Source organism: Bombus fervidus, chromosome 2 (assembly GCF_041682495.2).
Source record: "Bombus fervidus isolate BK054 chromosome 2, iyBomFerv1, whole genome shotgun sequence".
Lineage (NCBI taxonomy): Eukaryota > Metazoa > Arthropoda > Insecta > Hymenoptera > Apidae > Bombus > Bombus fervidus.
The window spans coordinates 3,200,143-3,222,462 of record NC_091518.1 but is presented as its reverse complement, the minus strand read 5'-3'; the positions used below and the strand labels follow the sequence as shown (position 1 = coordinate 3,222,462).

Genomic DNA, 22,320 nt, shown 5'->3' with positions numbered 1-22,320 from the left:
ATTCAACTTGTGAATTATATATTAACAGCCAATGATTACGTTGATTATAAACCTATTCTTGTCTTATGGCATGATAATCCTATTTATTTATCGTTCCTTTTGCATTTCCCACTTTTATTATAACCTTTCGATAAAACTTCGAATAAGCTACGTTTATAAAATATACTTTTTTCCTGATTATACTCATAGAATACATCTACCAAATTTTAAATCCTGGCACACCGTGTATGTGTCTATATATGACAACATACTGGCGTGACGCATATTCTCGAAAGACGGGGTCTAGTAAGCCCTCGAGCATAATTCAACGGGTGAACGTTGACTATATCCATGGAAATACGGCTTTTCAACGTTTCACAGCCGCTTGGACAGGGAAAATTGGAAATTTAAGATGACCTACTACCCAAATGACAAACCAATTATCTCCTATAAGCTTAATCCTTTCAAAGTCTCAATTAGCGTGGTATTCAGATATTTCCTTCTTTTTTTTTTTCTCGTGGAAATTTATTCGCTCGTGGTATGCATTTACCATTAATTTGGATTATTCATCGTGTTTACAGGAAGCCCTAGCTGACCTACCTCATGCAGCTGGAACCTATTTTCCTCGAACGAGAAAACTCGGTGAACAATACAGTCGGCGGCAAAAATAAGTTAAATAGGTGGTGGAAAAATAAACTATCGACGACGTTTCGTTAAATACGGTCTGTTTACACAGATGTAAATGAGACGTACGTACCACAGCATATACAGTAGCAGGTAAAAGGAAATTTAAACGTAAGTGGTACAATAGATACCACAATTTTACAAGACAGATTGTATTTGACGAGAAAAGTCTAGAGCAACATGCTGAAAAATAGCTAACAGAAAAGTCATTAATATACTCGCATACATAAACTTACTTACGAATAATTATTTATAATTACTAACAGTTCTTGGAATTATTAACTACTTAACGAATTTTAAACTTCCTTTTGCCCGCTGCTTTATAATAAATGAAACTTCATTATATCAGTACAATATAACGTTAGGACTAATTCGATGAAACTTCATTGATACCTACTTTCCGCTATCTGTCCAATTATTTTTGTCTCCGACTGTATCTCGGACACAGAAAGGACGACGGAAGAAGGCGAGCGCACCGGTTACGTTACAGGGTAATTTATCAGGGCACAAGATCTTCCGGTTACTGGTAGTGGCATGTAATAACGAAGACGACGACGACGACGACGGCGACGAATACACCGCCTGGATTGTATTTGTGTAATGGTCACATCGCGGATGAAAAATCTGTATGGAACGCGAACGTCGGTAAATATTAACTGAAATATCACGTGTACATGCGATCGATAAAGTATTCCAGTGATTGTAGCAAGAAACGACGCAGAGACACGCACGAAGGAAAAAGAAAGCGTAACTGATTGCATCTAATCGTTGATTGTGCTTACAGGCGCGGCAAGTTGTGTGCCAGCAAAGGTAGAAGAGCAAAGAGCCGTAGAGAGTGACAAATTTTACGAGAGACGGGGAAAAAAGAAGAAGAGACGGGGAACATGGTGAAAGTTACGAGAATTGAAGAGCAGAGGGAACGAGAAGCGGAAAATTATGATGGTAAAAAGAGATAGAGAGAAGAGAGAGGTTTACAGAGGAAGATATTGACTCGTTCGATAATTTTTTAGCGTTTTAAACAGTTTGTTTGTTCTATTACGTCCTGTATATTCGTATTCAGCCGAGATTTAAACATAATTAATTTTCTACTTTGGAAAATACTGCGTCGCTAATACTAATTTTAGCTGCGCGTCAAGTGCATCTATTAAAGGAACAAATCGGGTATTTGTCAATAGAAAGAAGGTGATTTTTCAACGAGCAACATTTTATATTTTATATTTTGTATAAAAGCTAGGTAAAGAACGATCGACATTTATCAACCGTCTGTTCCATCGTGTTTATATTCTGATAAATGAACACTGCAGAAGCCTTTCAGACGTGCTTCAGGAAATTCATTGGTAAGTTGGTTGAGTAAAACAAAGCGCAATATAGCAAGCAAAACGTTACAAAAAATATATTTTATTATACGCTACCTGTACAAAGCGATAGATATTTTAACAGAAACAGATGTAGAGATACAAGGCAAGTTATCATATCGAAGAATCGCGGTGTTCTATAATATACAACAAATTTAATTGTTCTCTGCAAAGATCAAGATTGAATTTTATGATATAAAAGCTTAGGTGAGTCGAATAAGTCTACCTTATCACGTATACGTCTATAAGAAAAAGGGAGAAACAGAAAAGTGGCAAGGACACGCAGAGAGAACGCGCATTACAATCGAGAGCACAACGAGCGCGCAGCGATATGCATCGCGGCCGAAAAAGCTTGGAAACCGAGCAGGAGCAGGCTCAGCGGCTTAAGTGATTTGCATGCGCGACAGGTGCACACTGCGGAGTCGGTGTATTACGTGTTTAATTCACGTGTCTTGCATACTCGGCACTCCGATTCCACTGATTTCCATAATACAGCGCCGGCAAGAGCGCCGCTAGATCCGAATGGATTTTTTAGCACGCGGAAACAGGCCCCACCGATCGTTTATGTATATGAAATGTACGCGATTTCTCGCTGTGACGCGACTAATGCTACCGTTTGACGAAGTTTCTAGTGTTTCAAATCGACGATCACATAGGAGAAACGCGATAAGTTTATCTTCATAGGTTTTCTGATTTTTGTGTCGTTTGGTGATCAGAAGATGGTATTTTAATACGGTATGGTTAATAGTTGAAAGATTATGTCTTGATGTTCACACATAATAATTCTGAAATTAAGTAACAAATGTATCGAGTATTATAAAAAAGAAAAACAGCTGAGACACGGATATTTTTTAAGTATTGGATTTAAAGGGATGACAAGAACACATATTTAATCTAAAAATGTATCGAGTTGCTTGACACGTGAATGAATCTTAACATTGCTATCCAGTAAAGAAAAAAACAAAGAAGTATATGACAGGAATCTTTTTCTATGGCTTCAATTGAGAATGATTAAACATATGAGAAAAACGCTATGGAAGATATGGCAGAAATTACAAGTTCGACTATATTATGTCTACTACTGTTCCTAGAATGAAATTAAAAAGAAAGCGATTATAAAAGAAGTCGTAAATACGGACGACTATTTTTCAGCAATAAAAACGACTTGTTGGAAGTAATTTTAATTTTCTACGATTTATGAATACTACTTCTACTCGCGGCGTCTGACGCGTCGTATCGCGGACACGAACGATACAGCGTCTTTTCTACAGGTGGCTTCTGAAAGGAATTTATACAGGGTAATACAGATTTGTGGGTAATTGTGTATTATATGGTAATGACGCGTTCTAAACGTTCCTGGAACAATCGTGAGAATGGTTACTGAAATAGCGTAACACAACGCTTATCGTGCACGCGTGTTCTATAAAATCAACCGACTCCGACAGAGGTGTAATATTTCAATATTTATGATCCGCGTTGGCGCGCAACGAACCGCCTATTTGTCACCGTTGGAAAAACGATATTATCTTTAGTGCCTTCCTCGTTGCTTTTCTATATATAAATTCATCGCTGAAAAAAAGCGCAAAAAAGAGCAGTACAAACAAACGTGGAATGCAGAGGGGAAATTTATCAAGCCTGTGTGTATTCGTGATTATTTAAAAAATTGGAGATACACGCGATTGTGCACGCATTACCGGGGAAACGGTGAAGCAACTCACGTGATCCCCCCGTTTCTAACTTCTAACGACCGATCCCCACTGTTCAATAAAACGTGTACATGTGTACGCATAGGTAAGTATACGTATATATACGTGCGAGTGTGCGCGGCTGAAAGTCCATGGGGTCATCCAATAGAGGGGTACGAGGCGTAGAGAGAAAGAGGGGGAGAAGAGAAGATACCAGGATGCAGCAACGCTCGGAATTACGTTCTTCGGAATTAACGTACCGAAAACTCGTTTACGTGTTTTCTAATTACCGTGTGGCAGAAGGAGTCGAATGAAACCGATACAAGGGGCAAGCCTTCTCGTGAGAATCAAGAAAACGATAGCTTTGGACCTCTGCACCCTGCGAGAGAGCTAAGCGAGACTTTTTTTACACTGCAAAATATCCTTCGCTCTACCACCGTCATACTGACTCATCTCTCTACGGTTTCGAACGGCGGGTTACGCGGCAACGATACGCGAGAATTTCTCTCGAGGTAAAACCAACGACTAGTAGAGATACATAGATTCACGAAAGTATTCCAACCATTTGTAGAGTTTTATGTATATTTTATGGGTGTCACGCGAAACGTTTTGAAATCTGATTAACTATGTGATATATCGCGAATTATCATGATTACACTGGTGTATCAGCGAACAATTAATAATCCATTATATCATATTAATAAATTTCAATATCTACTAAAACCATTTCGTGTATGGCAATACATTTAAGACCAATACTCATGCTGTATTATAATATTTTACTAAATATAAATTTGCAACAAATTTTCAATCTTCGCATTCACTTCAAGTTTGACCAAAGTAATCATGACAGTCGTTTCTCTTCAGTGTTAACCAAGTTTCCAACATTTTTATATAACATATACGATATATACGTTACGTATAAAAGTTCTCTGTAATAGGTGTTCAAATATCTCGGTAAGCGAGTCTAGGAGCAGGAAAGCGCGTTAAAATATTAATGCCAGATATATAGACGGTTAGAAATCAGCGATTATCCGCAGGTATACATGAACGATCGGTTAAAGGTCAGGATGTTAATTAACATTTAACCGATCGCGAGCGTTTCCGTGCGAGAAAACATGGCAACAAGCCAGCCAGTTTCACGGCAGTCACGTACCCCGTGTGTTGTATTAGGTAAAACAATCGCGCGTGAACGTGATTGATTTCGGAATAAGCTCTCTGGCCCATGGTCGGCCCATGATTTTCTCCGCTCGGTCGATAAAAATATATTTCCGATGACTTTCCGTTACCATTAGTAGTTACATCGGTACACACAGTGGTTTCAATTACGCCAAGCTACTGCATTGCGGTTTACGAATTAACGCGATTCTTTGCGCGAAATAATGCCGGAACCGGGGGAAGGCGGGGAGGGAAACTTGAAAATATTTCGCGAAAACTGTCAGAGAGGTGCGCGCCCGTTTACATTTAAATTCGGTCAACATGTTGCGTTGTTCGATGCTGAACGAAAGGGCAAAAGAGAAATATGATGATGAGCCTATAAAAACGGATTAACTTATACACGAGCGCTAGGTATTCGCGGAATCTATTGAGAATGTTGCAATTCACACGATGCTAAACACGGAAGAGCCGTCTATGTTATTAATTTCAATGCGAATTTCACCTATCCGTATGTATTTTTATCTTTTTTATGTAATAAACTGATGAAAGTTACGAAAAAGACAGAGTTAATTACAAGATCAAAAGATTAAGTAGTTTTGTTGTGTACTATAAAATCCTTTATATATGTGATGCGATATGAAACTGTAATATATTTCGTTGTAATTTAATGAAACTTGAAAAAAAACTGTGATTACATAAAAGTTCACGCCAAAATAAATACAAATGTACACGCGTTATCACCCGCGGTTGATAACGCACGGACCTATGAGTCCTGTGGCTCGTAGCAAAGGCGCGTTATCGTGAGAACTAAACGGACCGGACGGGAAAAAGCAGATAGAAAGAGAGAAATAGTACCTGTAATATCGTGGCATCGGATAAGAAATATATAACCTGCGCGGCGTAATACCAAATATTCGTATAAAAATGTAAGAACGTAAAGGGATACTTGATGCGAGTCAATATTATTCCACATAATCCGGTTGCGTGGAATAACCGCGAAGGACGCGAGGAATGCAAAGTTCACGATACCGAGGGCACGATTGAAAAATTTCTAAACGGATCCAGCATCCAACATTATGAAAAGTTTCCCTCGGTATAGTCGGCTATATACGATTTCCTTTTCCCCCCCACTGTCCGCCGCTAGCTGCTTCACAGCGCCTCTTCCTGGATTCCTGGCGAGTCTCGTCAAGTTTTAATACGCGCGCCTCTCGCCGGCTGCATCGATAACGCGTCCATGATACATATAGAAAATGGTAGAGAAACGCTCGTTGGCCCGTACAAGTTCGAGCAAACTAATCGTACGCGGAGCATGAAAGGGGGAGGCGAGGGAGGACTAGCCAATGTTGGATAAAGACGCGGAGACACGAGAAAGAGCGAAAGGAAGAAGAACGTTCTTCGTATCCATACAACGAGATTCCAGTTTCTTCGTTAGTCGCGAAGCGAATCGCTTCGAAGAGAAAGGTAGAGGCGGTGGGAGGAAGACGAGGCTATGGTTGAACGAGAGAGAGAGATAGAAACAGAGTAAGCAAAAGTCGGAGAAAAGAGTGAGAGGCAAAGGGTTCTGTGTAGAGGCGAAGGCAACAGCCTAACTCGTTGGAGGTCGGGTCGAATAATAAAATAAAAGAGTATAGTGGATGGGGTGTAAGGTGGTGGCGTGGTAAAGGTAGAAGAAACTTTCTGGTACGGGTATAGAACGCGATGGGGGCCCGATGGCCGGCCGGCGGCCCTGCGCTGCTGGAAAAAGATGCGTGGCCAACGAATCGAGCTTTGGCCCGAGAAAGAAAGAAATACAGAGAGGGATATCCGACGTTGCCACATGCTCACTGAATTTCCGACCGGTCAAATATAAAGGCCGTCTTTATAAAGACCGCCCCGCGGTGTGCGCTTGGCCTCTCTCTTCTTCCGTACTATGCAACCGTGCTTTCGAAACTCGCATCAAATTCTTGACGTCTCATTAAACATCGTCAGATTTCAACGAGTTAAACGGTGGGTGCTGCCCCTAACTCGCCCCCACGCATATACACAACAGGCGCGCCTCCTGCTACACGAGAAACGTGGCGGAGTAACGAACTTCTTTTACGTCGAACCCTCTCTCTATTTATACTTTTTTTTCTATGATTATTGAGAGCTGTCCTTTAACCGCTGCCAGTATGTTTATCGACCGCGAACTGCTAAGCGGCGATCGAAATGCTCCCAATGACTCCTTTCAGTCAATGGTCTGATGGTAATGGGTATAATGCGTTTCGTCAGAAACTTTTATCGTCACGCGTGACATTTACGACACCGTAACGAACAACCGGCCACCGGTCAATCGTTGTTATTATCTCGATATACGATTCGAAGGAGAGAGAAGTTAATATTCAGAATCGTAGTAGTGATGCGCCCGCCTGCTGCTAGGACGGTTGTTTGTACACCTGTTGTTTCGGTGAAACGTACTTTAGCTGGAGTCTTTATATCCTCATATATGGCATTCCTTAACATTCAAATAATTTTTAATCTTTTTGACACTTGGTATAATTTAAGACGCTTTGATATTTCTTTATTTGCGAGACTACTTAGTAAATTAAATAAACACGCTTGACAGTAGAGACCGATAGGTTATGCTTTTTAGTGTCATGACTAAATTGATATCGTTAGAAAGGTGGTTCACATGAAATGTCATTTTTTAACATATAACTTGTAACATATCGATACATTAGTTATATATAACGTAAACCATAATATCCAATTTCATAATATTTCAACAATATACAAATACAATACACATAATTGATAACAATTTCCTTCTTCTTAATCTTTAACTTCTTTAGTTAATAATTGACGTATAGTAAAATTTGATGGCTCACCAAATTCAAATTTCATTCATCGACATTTTACCCACATCGATCTAACACATCAAGAATATATGTATAATACTATCGAATGTATATCGGTGTGATAATATTATTGTTCATTTCCCGAAACTTTTTATAGAACCTACTAAATTACAAGGTGACAGGTTAGCTATTAAAGTATTAAAATGGCCGATAAGTAAACTTCACAAATCATCCCGGGATTAAGCGCTACTTCGAGTAATACGTTATTACGGGCCACGTGATTTAGAGACACCGTGGGCGCATCTATATACACGCTAAACAGTCCTAGACTTAACAACGAACGCTTGACCACAAAGCTACCCGTTGAGAAATCTCAACTATTAGTGACCAGGGCTAATCTCTATCGCCGGATTTATTACTCGTATCAATAGGGGCTTCGGCTTTAATCGCACTTATGCATAAATCACGGCAGATTAACCGAAGACTCACCGGGGCGGAGGGGGAAGCGTGCGATAGAATTCGAGAAAAGAAGGTTCGAGTCGGGCGGATCTTGAACGCGATTTAACACCGCCAGTACACACAGGGTACGCGCAATCAACGTCAAAAAGTATTTCACGAGTGGATCTCTCGTCGAAAGTATTCCAAGCGTCATTTCGAGCACAGCCTCATCATCCTCGACGCAAAGTATGTATGTATGTATGTACTTCGTATAAACTGATCGATAGCTGGTAGTCTTTTCATCAGCCAGTTTTAATTAATATTTACGAGAGATCTCTCGACCTGAGATATTATTTATTCGAATTATCCTAATATAATATTTTCCGTATTTTCATCGCAAAATGCTAATTTTGAATATACATGAATTTTTCGTCTGACTTTTGATTTTTCGACATGATATTACTTTCTCTGTATTTGAAGTTTAAATCGACTGTAAATGTTTTACTTTAAATAGTTTTATTCAACGCAATGTTGTTCGTCGAGAAAAATTCTGTTGCTATCGATATAATCGAAATTTATCTGTAAATAACCTCTAGGAGGGGAGGAACAACAGACGAAGCTGGACGTTGTCACTTTTCACGGAGCAAATTCGATTCTCGGACTAACCTTTTGAACTTTACACTGTACAGAAATCGTGTTATTTCTGTTGAGAGTATCCGTAGTTAAAATTGATTTACAGTTAGCGTATAAATACGTGTTGCCATTGAAGAGTTTATTTTCGTGTTTTACGTGGTTTCACTTTTGACATTCACAAAAGTTTCGTCGGTACGAGAACGTGCTTTCCAATAATACATCGACGGCATCAACATCAAACTATCTTCAACGTTTTATCATTTACCAACCCACAAAAAGTAATATTTTTCCCCAATAGAATATCATAACGGAGTTAAACGTATAGAAAAGATGCGTACGATGACGAAATTTAATTAAAAAACCATCCCGTAAAAAATTACCAGCACTCTTGCACGGCTCGAAATCGATAATTCGTATGATCGAAAAACTCTACCCCCGACTGCGGCGACGATACGCGTTTTGTCAGCGACACGTGCAAAAATTCTACCGTCGGTATTACGAGGGCCGCTGCCGCGTATTACACAGCGAAATATACATACAAGCGCAATCGAAAACGGTAGTTAAATGCTACAATTGAAAGTAAAAGTCAAAGTGATTTTGATGTAAAAAGAAGCAAAAAACTTGGTACGGAAGGTTTCCTTACAAGATTTTCTTTTTGAAACGCTCAATTTTGAAAACTAATGACATACGGCTACAATTGATAATAAGTGTATTGTAACAGTCGAGTCATTTCATTAATGATCTAAGATTTGCCACTTTCAAAACAGATCCTTCTTTCAATAATAAATAACGCATACATTTAAATTTGATAAAAGTAGGTTGGATTATATTTTTTAAACGTAATACGTAGCCTGATTTACGTGAGGGATCTCATTAGTGTTAAAAGAACAATAACAGCCTTCGCAAAATTTATCTCGAAGAACATATACGTATGTTAGAATAAAGTTAGAATTACAAAAATGCTTCATTTTGAAATATGTATTACGCTATAAAAGCGAAGTAATGAAAGACGGAAAAAGGTAAAAGCACAATATGATTGTTGCATTGATGAATTATAAGTGGCAGTTTTAATAATAGCGTATGCGCGAATACGCCGATTCTGAGCGCCAGGCACGTGCTTTTCTTTGCAAAAAGGGCGGAAAAGAGCGATGGAGGGGGGCACCTGTTACCATCGCGATACATACATTATTTCGCGATATCCCGAATGATCCCTATTAAAGCCGCGAAACGGGTCATTCACGGTTACCGGGACGCGTTTATGCTTTCCGGGCAAATGGGATTATCGTCGAGTACGCTTGTTTGCAAAAGAATACGCCCATCCGTGGTAACCATTGAAAAACGACGGAGAAACGCACCTTCGAAAACGAATAACCAAAGTAATGACATCGATGTTGCCTCTTATATTTAACTTACACGACGTTTAATAAGTATATTTGCTTTTATAAATGTATGCATGAGTGATTCTCGTAGGTATATGCTGCATCGATTTAACACAGAAAGGATAAAAGGTAACAGTGACCTTAATACGCGACGAATCAGACGAAGATGTATCCACGGACACCTCTTTTCTCTTCATTTGTTGTTTAATGTCATGTACAAGGTTATTAGCGACGCTATAAATGAGTGTACCATGGGAGAGAAACAGTAGCATTAACATTACACGCGTTTGTACTATATAGAGTAATTTGATTCGAATTGAGATAGATAGCTTAGCATCTAATATCGTTCATGCGGGCAGAACGTTTGCAGCAATCAGGTACGAGAGAAGAAGGAGGTTACACCCTATGAGTTGGTACGCGAAAGAACGCTCAAAAATATTTAGCAACAATAAACTAGAACGGGAAGGGTGGTGCGACATCTTTTGCAGCGTGATGGTAGATCTTCCGAAATTGATCGTGCTTCGCAACGCGCATACTCTCATTACTACTTGCATATGACAATAAATGGACTTTTCCCCCATGGGAAGTATAGACCGTACATGTGCGAACGATGGGATAACAGAAACACAACTTTACGATCTATGGACGAGTACGAGTTTTTCGAACGTAAATCATTGAATGGTGGTGATGACAACTGGTGAGAAGATTGTTTTTATTCAGTGAGAGAGACTGAGAGTTAAGGGTGCGTCTAGTCTTAGGCGAAAGTATCGATAGACAAGAATCTCTTGTTTGAGGGAACAAAACGACCACAATGTACACATACACTCATTGTGAATCTTAATACTAATAGATTAATCAAAATGATTAATTCTTAATCTTTCACGCAAATCTGATAGATTTGTAGCAAGACAAATTTGATTTGGATTTTCAGTTACTTTTTGTAAAGTACACGGATAAAGGTTTCTTGGTTTCCCGTACTATGTATTTTTCAACGTATCTTTCAATCTGATTTCTTTATTATAAATTTCATACGTTAGTCGTAGATACTTTAGTTCTAACGCTAAGCCACCTCGACACACATATACGCACGGTCGTCGACATCGTGTGATACGGTTTCATTTAACTATGCCGTAGTACTCACCGATGCTACGTCGCGTGCCAGAAGGGTAGAATCCAACAGACAAGACGAACAAGCAATATTATCCAGTAGTGGTCGACGATTATTAGGTGACCGGCACTATGATGCACGCTCGACAATGGCTGGCACACATTAAGTACACTGATGCACTACTTGATGTACACGCACTCTTCACCGGACAGAAGCCACCGATCGAGACGAAAGAGCGGCAGTTCGGCACACACGTATTATTATATGCACTGACTGTTGACCGAGCTGATAAGTCGTTCATTGATTAGCCAGCGTTTCAATAAAAGAATTCGCGAACCGCCTCACCTCTCTTGCTATCCTAGGCCCACGGTGGCCATTACACTCGCCGCCGCAACGAGAGAGCGTGTTTTGCTTTTTTCCAAAGGGACCAACAACTCGCCCGCTCCGAGGCCGTGGAAGCGACTGTTCTCGGGAGATTCGCGGTGCGGTCTCATCGACCAATCGTGGACCAGCTTTCACCGAGCGCCATCTTGCCTAGCCGAACACAAAGGGGCCAAAACCCGAATGTTTGCGTAAACGTCCGAACCTTAACCACCCCTACCTACCCGATCGACGTATCTCCTCTGGATTTTCTCATCCCTAACTTTCAATACAGATTTTATTGTAGGATTACCCGCCCCTCTCTTCCTTTTTCCACTGCGTATCAAACCAATTCGAAACTAAGAATCGTATTTTCACCGATGAATCTTCAACAACGATGCCGTTGCATTGTTTACTGTTCTTTTTGAAGGAAATTGGAAGCGTTAAACGAGAACGATTGTTTTTATGTAATTAAAAAAACTTTCAGATGTTTCGTTGGTTATATTTTTCAAGTATTTTAGAGTCTCTTCTTTAAGAGCGAAAAGCTTTAAAGTAATCATGTTGTTAAATGTATTAGTTGAAATTATAACCTTTAAACGAATATTACTGTTTTAAAATTTTTTACCAGTAAGCTTCTTATATATGCTTTGAGGTTGTATAAAATATTTAATATGAGAAATGTTAAAAAGAGGAAGGTGTTAATGTTATAAGCCTTTTTAAAATAGTAGTTATAAGAATACTACTAGCGCCATCATTGGGGCAGAATTGGAGAATCTACTCGGTCGATAATGTTATGACATTAAGAAGTGATACATAAACACGTGAAATTTTGGAGGTTGTGATTTGCAAGGTTAAATCTGTTTTATTTTTATTCTCGATTAAATTCGTACTATTTGGAGTTTAATTTGGTGTCGTTGTTGAATAATTTTGTATCACAACTGTTTCATTGATATTTATGGTTGTGTACTCTTTCTTATTGCCACTAAGTAAAAAGTTAATATAAATAATCGTTAAACAATGGAAGGAACAAGTAAAGAAGGAAGTAAAGTATGGACTAATAGCGAAAGACTAAAGCTTGCTTCAAAATTAGACGCTGAACTCGATGAATATATTAGTAATTTGGAAAAGAAGAGCTATACTGAAGGATGGCCAGAAGATCAGTGGGAAAAGGAAATGGAAAAACATCCATTTTTCATGAAAAAGACACCGGAACCTGGAGAAGAACTTTCTCCATTGATGGAAGGTTTACAACAGCTCAAATATGGAGAGGATGAGAATACACCTGAGGGTTTGAATTAATTTATTCTTATTTAGTCTTACAACCTTCTAATTTAACCTTGGAGATATGATAACAGGGTACTATATTCTTGTTCGGTATTTGTCTTAACTATTTCAAAGGAAGATAGTAACATTTTGTTATTTTTGTAGAAACAACAAGACTGTTCAGGAAATTTAAACCTATTAAAGCGATTGTTGTTTCGATAATAGTATGTTTTTCACTCATCTAGACTCTATTTTTATTTATTTTTGTAATTAAATTATATATTTCCAACATTATTGAGATTACAGGGTTAACAGTTAATTTAACAATATAAATGTTTATATAGATATTCGTAGTATTACATTTGCATGTGTTTTATAGAGCTTGCAAATAATTATAAGGAAGATGGAAATTTCAATTTCAAGTATAAAAATTATAGATTAAGTATTCTGAGTTACACAGAAGGAATAAGAACTAAATGCAAAGATATTGATTTAATGGCTCAGCTTTATAATAATAGAGCTGCTGCACATTTTATGTTAAAAAATTATAGGTATATTTGATATCACACATACTTTAATATTACAATCTTGTTCTAGTTTTATGAAAATTGTCTTTTATATAAATTACAGATCGAGCATAAATGACTGCAAGCTTGCTTTGAGATTAAAACCAAATTACATAAAAGTTTTGAATAGAGCTGCCACTTGTTGTTTTCATATAAAAGATTACGAACAGTGTATTGACTTTTGTGATCAATTACTTGATAAATCTCCTACTGACAAGATAATATTATATTTAAAATCACAAGCAATAGTTGAAGGAGTAAGAATATCCATACTTTAGTGCATATAAACTTGAGAAAGTATTTATTATGTACAACTTGTATTTGAATATTTATAGGAACGTCTGAAAAGAGATAAAAGAAAACAAGATAAATTAGAAAAGAAATTAAATAAAGAAGAAGAAGAATTACTAAATATAATAAAAGGGAAAGGTGTTAATTTAGAATCGATCGAAGGGAAAATAAATCCAAATTTAAAAGACGTAGAACCTCAAATTCCACAAATGGCAGAATGTAGTGTTCATTTGGATGCACAAAATAAACTCATTTGGCCGGTTCTGATTTTATATCCTGAAACAAAACAGACAGATTTCATACAAAATTTTCACGAGGATACATTGTATGCTTTTATATCATATAAGAATCTCTCGTTATACAAAAAATTAAAAGTTATTTCACATATAATAAATTTACTTATTCAGGTTGATAGAACAATTAGAACAGCTGCTTAATGATCCACCTGAGTGGGACTCACACAGACGTTATACTCCTGAAAATATAAATGTTTATTTCGAGGATAAAGATAAATGTTCTCTGCATAAAGTGAACGTGTATCAGTCTCTAGGGAAAATATTGCAGCACGATCGGTAAGTTTATGAATTAAAATACAGGAAATTAAAAACGCAACCACTTATGAAATAAAAAATTTCAGATTTATAGTTCGCGGGGGAACGCCGATGTTTTTAGTATTTGTTAAGTCCAGTAAGGCGGAGGAGGGATTTTTAACTATGTATATGTGATATACATTATCGTGTACATTGTTCGTAAATAGATTTATAAAGATCTACACATCTATTAATCTAATTAGAATTAATTATGCAAACTCATATAAATTGAAGAAATAAAATCTAATTCAAGATCCGCTTCAATTATTTTATATATTTCCATGTATTACATAGATTATTTGCATCTTTATATTTTCAAATTTCTCATAAATGTATAAAAATTTACAGTTTAGTAATAATTATTAGTGCTCTTATCAAATCAAGTTTAAAAAGCATTTTTCCTTATTGAATCAAGAAATGCTTTTGTACATTTTTTTACGAAACTTTTTACAAAAGTGGCGCATGTGGGTCCCACTTCATATTAACCGTAGAAGGGACCGATATAGGTAAGATAATTGATCGAGCAGTGGTGCCACCTGTAGTCTGTAACACCTGCCAGAGCCAGATGGGCATAAAGACTCAGGGCCTCAGTCAGAAATTCAGTTCAAGAGACGCTGTAGAACGTGTGTATGCGTCCCGAAGCGGTTACTCTTCTAATTGTTACGACTAAATTGTGCTAATATAGTGACGAAAAAGTGTTGTGCCAGAGATACGATTTAAACGATCGGAAATCGGTCCTTTATCGGTGGATGCTGAAGGTTATCTGGTTCAAGTTTGAATTGTGAAACAAGAGGACCTTTACAGCGTGGGAGAGAAGCGGAACGGGACACAAACGATGCCAAAGCAATGCAGGCAAAATTTTGTACTTCTTCATTTTTTTTCTTCAATCGATCTTTTTATAGCGGTCAATTGTTAGTATATTTACTAACAATTATTTTTTTATTTTCTTACTCATATTTATTTTGCATATTTTACGAAATGAAAAGTATTCAAATTTCTGTTCACGAACAGAAAATTTGAATTCAGGCTTAAATTTTTCAAGTTTCATCTGATCTCAATTTGTGGTACGAAACGGAAGTTCATTGAACCACTAATAGGAACTGTGATTTCAGTTTTCAGAATAACGGAGTTGGTTAAAAATATGTATAATTTTTGCGAATAACGTAACTTTTTTATATTAGCAAGAGTAATTCCATTTTTGTATAACATCCCGCGAAAATTTCGTTAACTTTTATTACCATGCCGAAAAAGGAGAAAACTTTTGTTAATCACGTATGCAGATTCGTTTTAATTTTCGACGTAATGTGAAATTGCAGTTGCATAGAAACGGCGAATGTTGCATTGCGTTGATATCGATAAAAATCACGCGTATCCGGGTTTAACAATTTTTAAAAACTACGCGCCACGGGTGAACGAGTGGAAAATAAAGAAAGAACGCATTCACGGAGTGAATCAGTGTCAGATACGCTACACAACTGACGTGATGTTATTAGTACATACCGATGAGACAATGGCGCGTGTTAAATTATTCATGAGGTCATTGTTGCATCGTAACGCAGATTCAAACGTCGAGCAATTTGAGGTGTGATGAAACCGCTGCGTTTGACTCGACGAAATTCGATCGAAACTGCCAGTAAATTCTACCATGTTGATTAAATTTCATTCACCTGATCTCGTGAAAAAAGAAGAAATTAATTATACTAGAATTAAAGTTATGTTATGTGGGATACAAGTATCTCGTGAGAAGAATTTCGTAATGGAATTATATCTCGAAGAACCGTACAGAAATTACATATACTACACATACATACTCGCAACTACCTTTCTCTCATCGTTCCCCTCTCTCCTCTTTTTTTATCCTAACAAGATGGTTGTCCTCCAGTCTAGTCAAACGGATCTCATTGAATCACGATAAGAGAAACCTTAAGCCACGTATTATTCGTCTATTTTCATTCGATCGAATTAAGGATTAACATTTTGGATAAAATGCTACCATGAAGTATTTTACGCTGTATAATCAAGAAAACATGTGTTTATCGCTCGAGGATAAAGTATAAGTACTGAAACTTCCTTAAGCATCCTTCCTCTACAATATATTTATGCTAATTTATACATGTAAATTTTACGTAAGCTACTTGAGAAGAACTAGCCTCAATTATAGATATTTTTCAAACGTGCCTATAAATTAAGAATAAAAATAAATGGATTGTCATGTGAATCAGTCGATGACCGTAATTTCATTATCTACGTACAAAGTCATGTTACGCGAGTCGCTAGTGAACAGGACAAGAAACACTGGCCGGTTGTTGGAGATGGTGGGGGGGATGGTTACGTGTCCTAGTTTCGCGGACTACGGTGGACCACGATGCATCTTTGTCCGATGCCCCGAAGCAAATGGCCGGTATATGTCGAAAGAGTTACGTCAGGCGGGAAGAAAAATCCGCGAACCGGACCGGTTGTAACGACGAGTCAATCTGTTGGAGAGGAAAAAAATTCCAAGATATCGTGCGCGAGATAGAATCGCGTTACGTTCAGAAAGACATACCGAAGATAGCTATCTCGAACCCTGTTCGATGTGTACGTCAGTAAAAAGAGAAATTCTTCTGGCAGAAAGAACGGGTTACTGAGAAAATACCGTACGGACACGCAATTACGTGCGCGTGAAATTCGACGAACGATAATTAAAAGATATTTCATTTTTTTGTACTATTTTGATATTATATTCTATCTACATTTTTAATGTAGCGTATTTATGCTTAATAATTCCTATGATTTATTCTAATTTACTATAGCTATTATGATTTTTTGAAAATTTTTTTTTTGATCGTTACAATTGTATATCTGTCAGAACGCAATCTCTGCACTTTCTCCTTTGCTCTGATTATTTTGTCTATAAACACGGTTAAGGTATGTGCGAGAAGAACATCTGCCATTTATTCCTCTCTAAAGTGTCTATATACACTCTGGTGCTGTTCGGTTAATGAAAGTGTTAAAAAAGGAACGAGAGAAAGTAGAATGAAAATATCGAGGCGGTGTTTTTCTTTAACCATTTCGTCTCCAACTTGTACATTTTATCTCTTTCTTTTCCTTTTTTATTTTTATGTTTGCGAAGAAACGATCGAAAACAATGTCTCAATACGAAGCAGCGCTGTGCATTGTCACAATAGAATTACACTCTGATCCGTTCCATCTCATGCAAGACTGTCACGACCAGACAGATTCGGATCGTCGGCGACTCTCTCTTTGTTAAGTCTTTTTCTATTTTTCTCTGTTTTTCGTTTGTTCCTTTCCTACGAGCGATGATATTTCACACGAGGCTATGTATACGTAGTCATGTAGCTGCATCAACGACACGGTCTAACGGCATTCAGTCGACCTCATCATCCCGCTTCTCCACATTCAGTCGCACACATTCTTGCATTTTTCTTTACTCTTATATTACTTTTACCAATTTCTGCTTCTTTTCTCTCCGTTCCATCCGCATTCCCTTTGTTCTCTCGCTTTTTTGCCACTTTTCGCTCTTCTTTCCTGTCAGCTTTTCTCTGATCGTCCCTTTCTCTCCCTTTTTCTCCCAAAGTTCGCTATTTTCCTCTCATATCCGCGATCCCTTCGTCCGCTCCGTCTATTTTCTCTTTGTACGCTTGGTTCTTCCATATTTCTGCCCGCGACAGAAACTAAGGGCATCCATTAAACCTGACTGGTCTTTCAATAACGGAGATTAATTCCGATTGTTTCATCTTCTCGGTCACGTGGTTAATCATCTGAAGTCTCTCCAGCGATGTACCGACGTATTGTCCAATTAGTGCGTTTAAAGACCGATTGGCGACGCGCGAGTAGACCCACACTAGATTTCAGGGGGGCATATGTCTGTTAAGGAGTTTATTACTCGTGTTCTTGCAAACCGCAAATGACATTTATGCCATATTCTGTGACATTAATGCTTATGCAAATTATTACTATGTATACAGAAGCGCTAGATGCATTTAATAATTGCAATCCTAAATATCTTATGACCGAGGTCACATTAAGGATATTTATGAAAATTTATATTTTTATGAAAACTAGCAAAGTAGTAAGCAAAGATTTATTTGACGTACCGAGTATTATGACAAGTGCTTTGTTTTAGATACTGTATGTATGTAGCGTGTGTTCTATTCTATGCATTTTTGCATCTTCAAATTTCCTATGAATTTATTTATTTTATTTGTTATATAATGGAAGGAAGACATACTAGAAGGATGCATTAATCGTCACGTAATTACGTTTTCCCGTCGATGAAAAGGAAAACGTCCATCGAAGTATTCATTTATCCTTGTTAATATATCTCCTATTACCCGCTCTTAAGATAGATTCTGCGGGTCGTTATCGTTTTTCATTAACATAACAGGTACATATTAATGTCAGCGATGTCGCGTCAAGGTTCCGATTACGAAAATCACCGTAGTCAACGATCATCGAGACCAGTTACGACGTAACTTGTTTTCCTTTACAGCTGTGAAAACACCGTTTGGTTATTCACGGATTCTTCACAAATTTATCTGCGTTTTTCGTTGTTTAGTCTCGTACAGGCAATCAATATGATATTGTTATGATTTATATGTCGATAGACTATGAATTTTTTAGTTTGATCATTAAAGATTTTCTGCTTTAAAGATTCGTAATTTTTATTTAAAAAAAAGTTAAAAAGAGAAAGGTTTATGCTGCATTAGTGTTATCTCACAAATACAGAGATGATATGAATTTCGAAAGGAAAGTCGCTGCCGTCTCAGATTACGTGTTTGACAGGCTTAAGAGGGAAATTTTTTGCGATAGAAATAACATAAAACAGTTAAAAAGTTTTTCACACATCTTTTGTTAAAAAAATATTAGAATATTAAAAATTCCTTATGATTACTTCGCTTGGAATTTTTCTACTATTTTGATAATTGTATTCTTGATAGTTAAATTCGAATCTGCATCCGAAAATTTGAATGTGAATTTAAATTTAGGATAATCGTATGCTCTACTCTATTTTATAGGTAGAGCTTGTCGCTCTAAATGGTAGATGGCACAACGAAACCTCTAATTTTTTCCACGATCAGTATGTCAGAACACGTGACACGAAATCTCACAAGATGTCAGATTTATCTTATATCTCGTCTACTAATGATTCGCCTGCAAATAACGAACAACGCAATTCGATATCGCATCACTCGTGTGCGTTCGGCCTTGAACGAATCACTACCGGTTTTTTGTTGACGATCGCGCACGATTCTGCACGAATTAATTGGAACAATTCTCTCTCCGAGTCCGACCACTATACGTATATAATTTTGGCGGGACAGGAACGGACGGTAATGGAGGAACCCTTAAACAATTTGTAAAAAACGATGCGCGGACGTGTGAATGCAATATATTACGTTCGTGCAACTGCTGCTCCAGTTACGTCAAGAGCGTTACCCGACGGCGTTGTTCATGAATGCCAACGTAAACTCATTTTGAGAACATTGAAAAATAACTGAGAGGATGAAGAGAGTGGGCAAAACGCGACATGATTAAGCAATGCTTGGACATTGGAAATGGATCGCGTGTTTGTTTGTTGAAACTTTGCTTTTTTTTCGCGGATTTACTGCTGAGGAATTGATTGGAACTTTTGGTGAAAGAATTATTATACTGTAATAGGTGAATTACGCTATTTAACGAAATTCATTATTTGACTATAGGGCATATAGAATTTCATTTTGTAGCATTATGTACAGAGGTCGACACTAAGTTCTGGCAGAAGAAATCTTTGACTGGAGAAAATTTCAGGAGTTTTAGGACTTTTAGGAGGTTTGGAATGTAAATGTTAAGCTAGGTCAGGATAAGATAAGTTACAGAATGAAACAGGGATGTGCGATTCAATATTTAAGAGGGAAAGCGGAAACAAAAATATTTAAAGAATAAGATGACATGGAAGTTGGTAAATTATACAACACGGAAGAGTTCATGCAGCAAAATTCTCTGTTCTAATTATCTTCTCTTTTAGGTCGTAAAAAGAGGAACAAGACCAGAGTACAATAAAAAGATACATGCAAAGCAATTTAAATTTAAAGAATCCTAACTTATTGTTAGTTTTATTAAAGATTTAAGATAAAGGGATTTGGAAGGAAAAATTTCTGTTTAAAACTTTTAGTTTACAAAAAAAAGGAACAATATTGCAATACAATAGAAAAAAAATGTATATACGAAATTTTTAATCATAAAGGACTTAAATGCAAGATTCTAATTTAGATATACTTAAGATTCAAGATGAAAGAATTTGCAGGGAAAAATCTCTCTTTTGTCCGTCTCCATTGTATGTGTATATATCTATATATACATGTTGTTTTCGAGCGCGCGACTTACGTAGAACCGCATTGTTTACAGTTGACACAACGTGAAACGGTGAGAGGAAGAAAAGATCACGCTGCACGTCGTCGCCGTCGAGAAATCTGGACTCCGAGCGGTATTCGAGAAGAATTCCGAAGCATCGTGGATACAAAATCGCTTGACATTCTGCACAATAACTTGCGGTAAAAAAAAAAAAAGAGAAAAAACGAAAGAAACAAAAAGAGAATAGAAAGAAATAATTCGGTCCAAAAGGTGAAACACGATATATGGCTTGACACAATTTCAGACTCCGTACATGTGCTGATCATCCGTCGCAGATTCTGCAGTTTATTACAAGATCGAAGAAACGACCAGAGTCCAGAGTCTCGGAGTATTTCCCCCTCTCTTCTAATTCCGGCATAGTCCTTAGCTTATCGCCGAGTCTATACTTATTGCCACTCGTGGCACCTCTCTGATGCAAGAAGTGTATCGGATAAACGGAGAGAGAAAGAGAGAAAGAGAGAGAGAGAGAAAGAGAGGAGGCGTTCGTTAAGCTTTTTACGATTTTCACCGGAACGAACGTGGTCCAATTAATGCGATTACTATGCGCCGGAAGCTTCGCGTTGTCGTAACGGGCACGTTCAAATTTTAATTCGAAAAGAGAATCTTAATAGCTCTTTGGGATTTTAACCTCGTGCTTGGTAAAGAACGCTTCGTGTAGCTAAGTGGTCGTTAAAAGATAGAAAGATAGAGGAAAGAAAAGGAAAAAGAAAGGGGATCGAGGGAGGAGAGTGAAGGATTCAAGGATATGACATGAAAAGCAGCGCGAGAATATTCATGAAAAAAGAGGATACTAAGGGACCGTTAACTTTAGAAGGATCTCCCTTTACTATTCAAAGCAGCTGGGAGGGAAACATACGCGGGAAAACAACGACAACGCCACGCTTCACTCTTACATGCAAATTACAACGTTTCTAAGTTAACTGGAAACTGACGGTGGTCAGAGGGTTGGAAACTTTCAGACACATATATGCGAGCACACTTAATTGACAATTAAGCCGGAAAGAAGCGGGGAGGGGACGACTTTCTCATTTGGAATACCCGCAGCGTGGAGCAGAGGATCTTACGGGAAAACAATCTCTCCTGCACACGGAACGGACGGTCCCAGTGAAAAATTCAATTGCTGGCTTGAATCACGTCCCTTGATAAAGAATCGCCGGAAAGGAATTTCCGTTCGGGCGCCAGAAGGGTTCCTTTTTATCCCTCTCCCTCTCCCTCTTTCTCTCTCTCTTTCTCTTTCTTACTCCTCTTTCTTCGACTGCTGAAAGAATAACCAGCTCCAGTTTCCTTCATCCGACGAAACGGATCCACCTAAAATTTTTATTGATAGACCATCGAATACCTCTTTGCTCAAAAGAAAAGTAATCTCGATCTTGAGGAACGTTTGAAGGAACCAAGAAAGCGATCAATCATTCAGACACTTGTTACGCGGTTCATCAAAAGGTTAACAACTGTGGCGAGAGAAAAGTCACGAAGAGCTAGAAAGAAACGCTACTAAATTCGACTTCGATCTTGTGAGGAATTATAGAAAAACTAGCTGTTACGGTGCTGTCCTTGTATAATTTAGAAAAAGAGAGGAAAAGGAAAGGACTGTGTCTAGTAACAAGACTAGTAATAGATAAGTA

At 37.7% G+C, this 22,320-nt stretch overlaps 2 protein-coding genes and 1 long non-coding RNA gene across 11 annotated transcripts in view; 2 read left to right on the top strand and 1 right to left on the bottom strand.

The window, feature by feature from the left end:
- The window catches only part of LOC139993732 (uncharacterized), a 121,687-nt gene extending 109,977 nt beyond the window's left edge, over nucleotides 1-11,710 (bottom strand). For both annotated transcript variants that reach the window (XM_072015718.1, XM_072015735.1), the window contains exon 1: nucleotides 11,269-11,710. The gene's annotated coding sequence lies outside the window, so the exon portion shown is untranslated. The remainder of the gene's footprint in view (nucleotides 1-11,268) is intronic.
- Nucleotides 844-2,106, top strand: LOC139993980 (uncharacterized). Its single transcript, XR_011801505.1, has 2 exons — nucleotides 844-1,308; nucleotides 1,448-2,106. It is a non-coding gene; the product is annotated as an uncharacterized lncRNA (long non-coding RNA).
- Nucleotides 11,711-12,232: 522 nt separating the features above from the next.
- On the top strand, nucleotides 12,233-21,163 carry Dpit47 (DNA polymerase interacting tpr containing protein of 47kD). Of its 8 annotated transcripts, none has more exons than XM_072015863.1 (9): nucleotides 12,233-12,883; nucleotides 13,238-13,409; nucleotides 13,489-13,681; nucleotides 13,760-14,040; nucleotides 14,123-14,287; nucleotides 14,353-15,167; nucleotides 20,032-20,242; nucleotides 20,313-20,621; nucleotides 20,693-21,163. In XM_072015863.1, exons 1-6 carry the CDS (start codon nucleotides 12,613-12,615, stop codon nucleotides 14,438-14,440), a joined length of 1,170 nt encoding a protein of 389 aa, XP_071871964.1. In that variant the 5' UTR covers nucleotides 12,233-12,612; the 3' UTR covers nucleotides 14,441-15,167; nucleotides 20,032-20,242; nucleotides 20,313-20,621; nucleotides 20,693-21,163. The 8 variants fall into 8 exon arrangements, with proteins under 8 accessions (XP_071871964.1, XP_071871956.1, XP_071871973.1 ...); XM_072015855.1 differs by having other exon boundaries at nucleotides 20,032-20,246; XM_072015872.1 differs by lacking the exon at nucleotides 20,032-20,242.
- The last annotated feature ends 1,157 nt before the right edge of the window (nucleotides 21,164-22,320 follow it).

What these genes read in the sequence shown, in the direction of transcription:
- Dpit47 (XM_072015880.1), top strand. Translation starts at nt 12,613, where the DNA reads ATGGAAGGAACAAGTAAAGAAGGAAGTAAAGTATGGACTAATAGCGAA. An exon ending in GGATGAGAATACACCTGAGG is followed by an intron (nt 12,884 to 13,237) that starts GTTTGAATTAAT and finishes TGTGTTTTATAG; the next exon opens with AGCTTGCAAATAATTATAAG. An exon ending in AATTTTCACGAGGATACATT is followed by an intron (nt 14,041 to 14,122) that starts GTATGCTTTTAT and finishes TTACTTATTCAG; the next exon opens with GTTGATAGAACAATTAGAAC.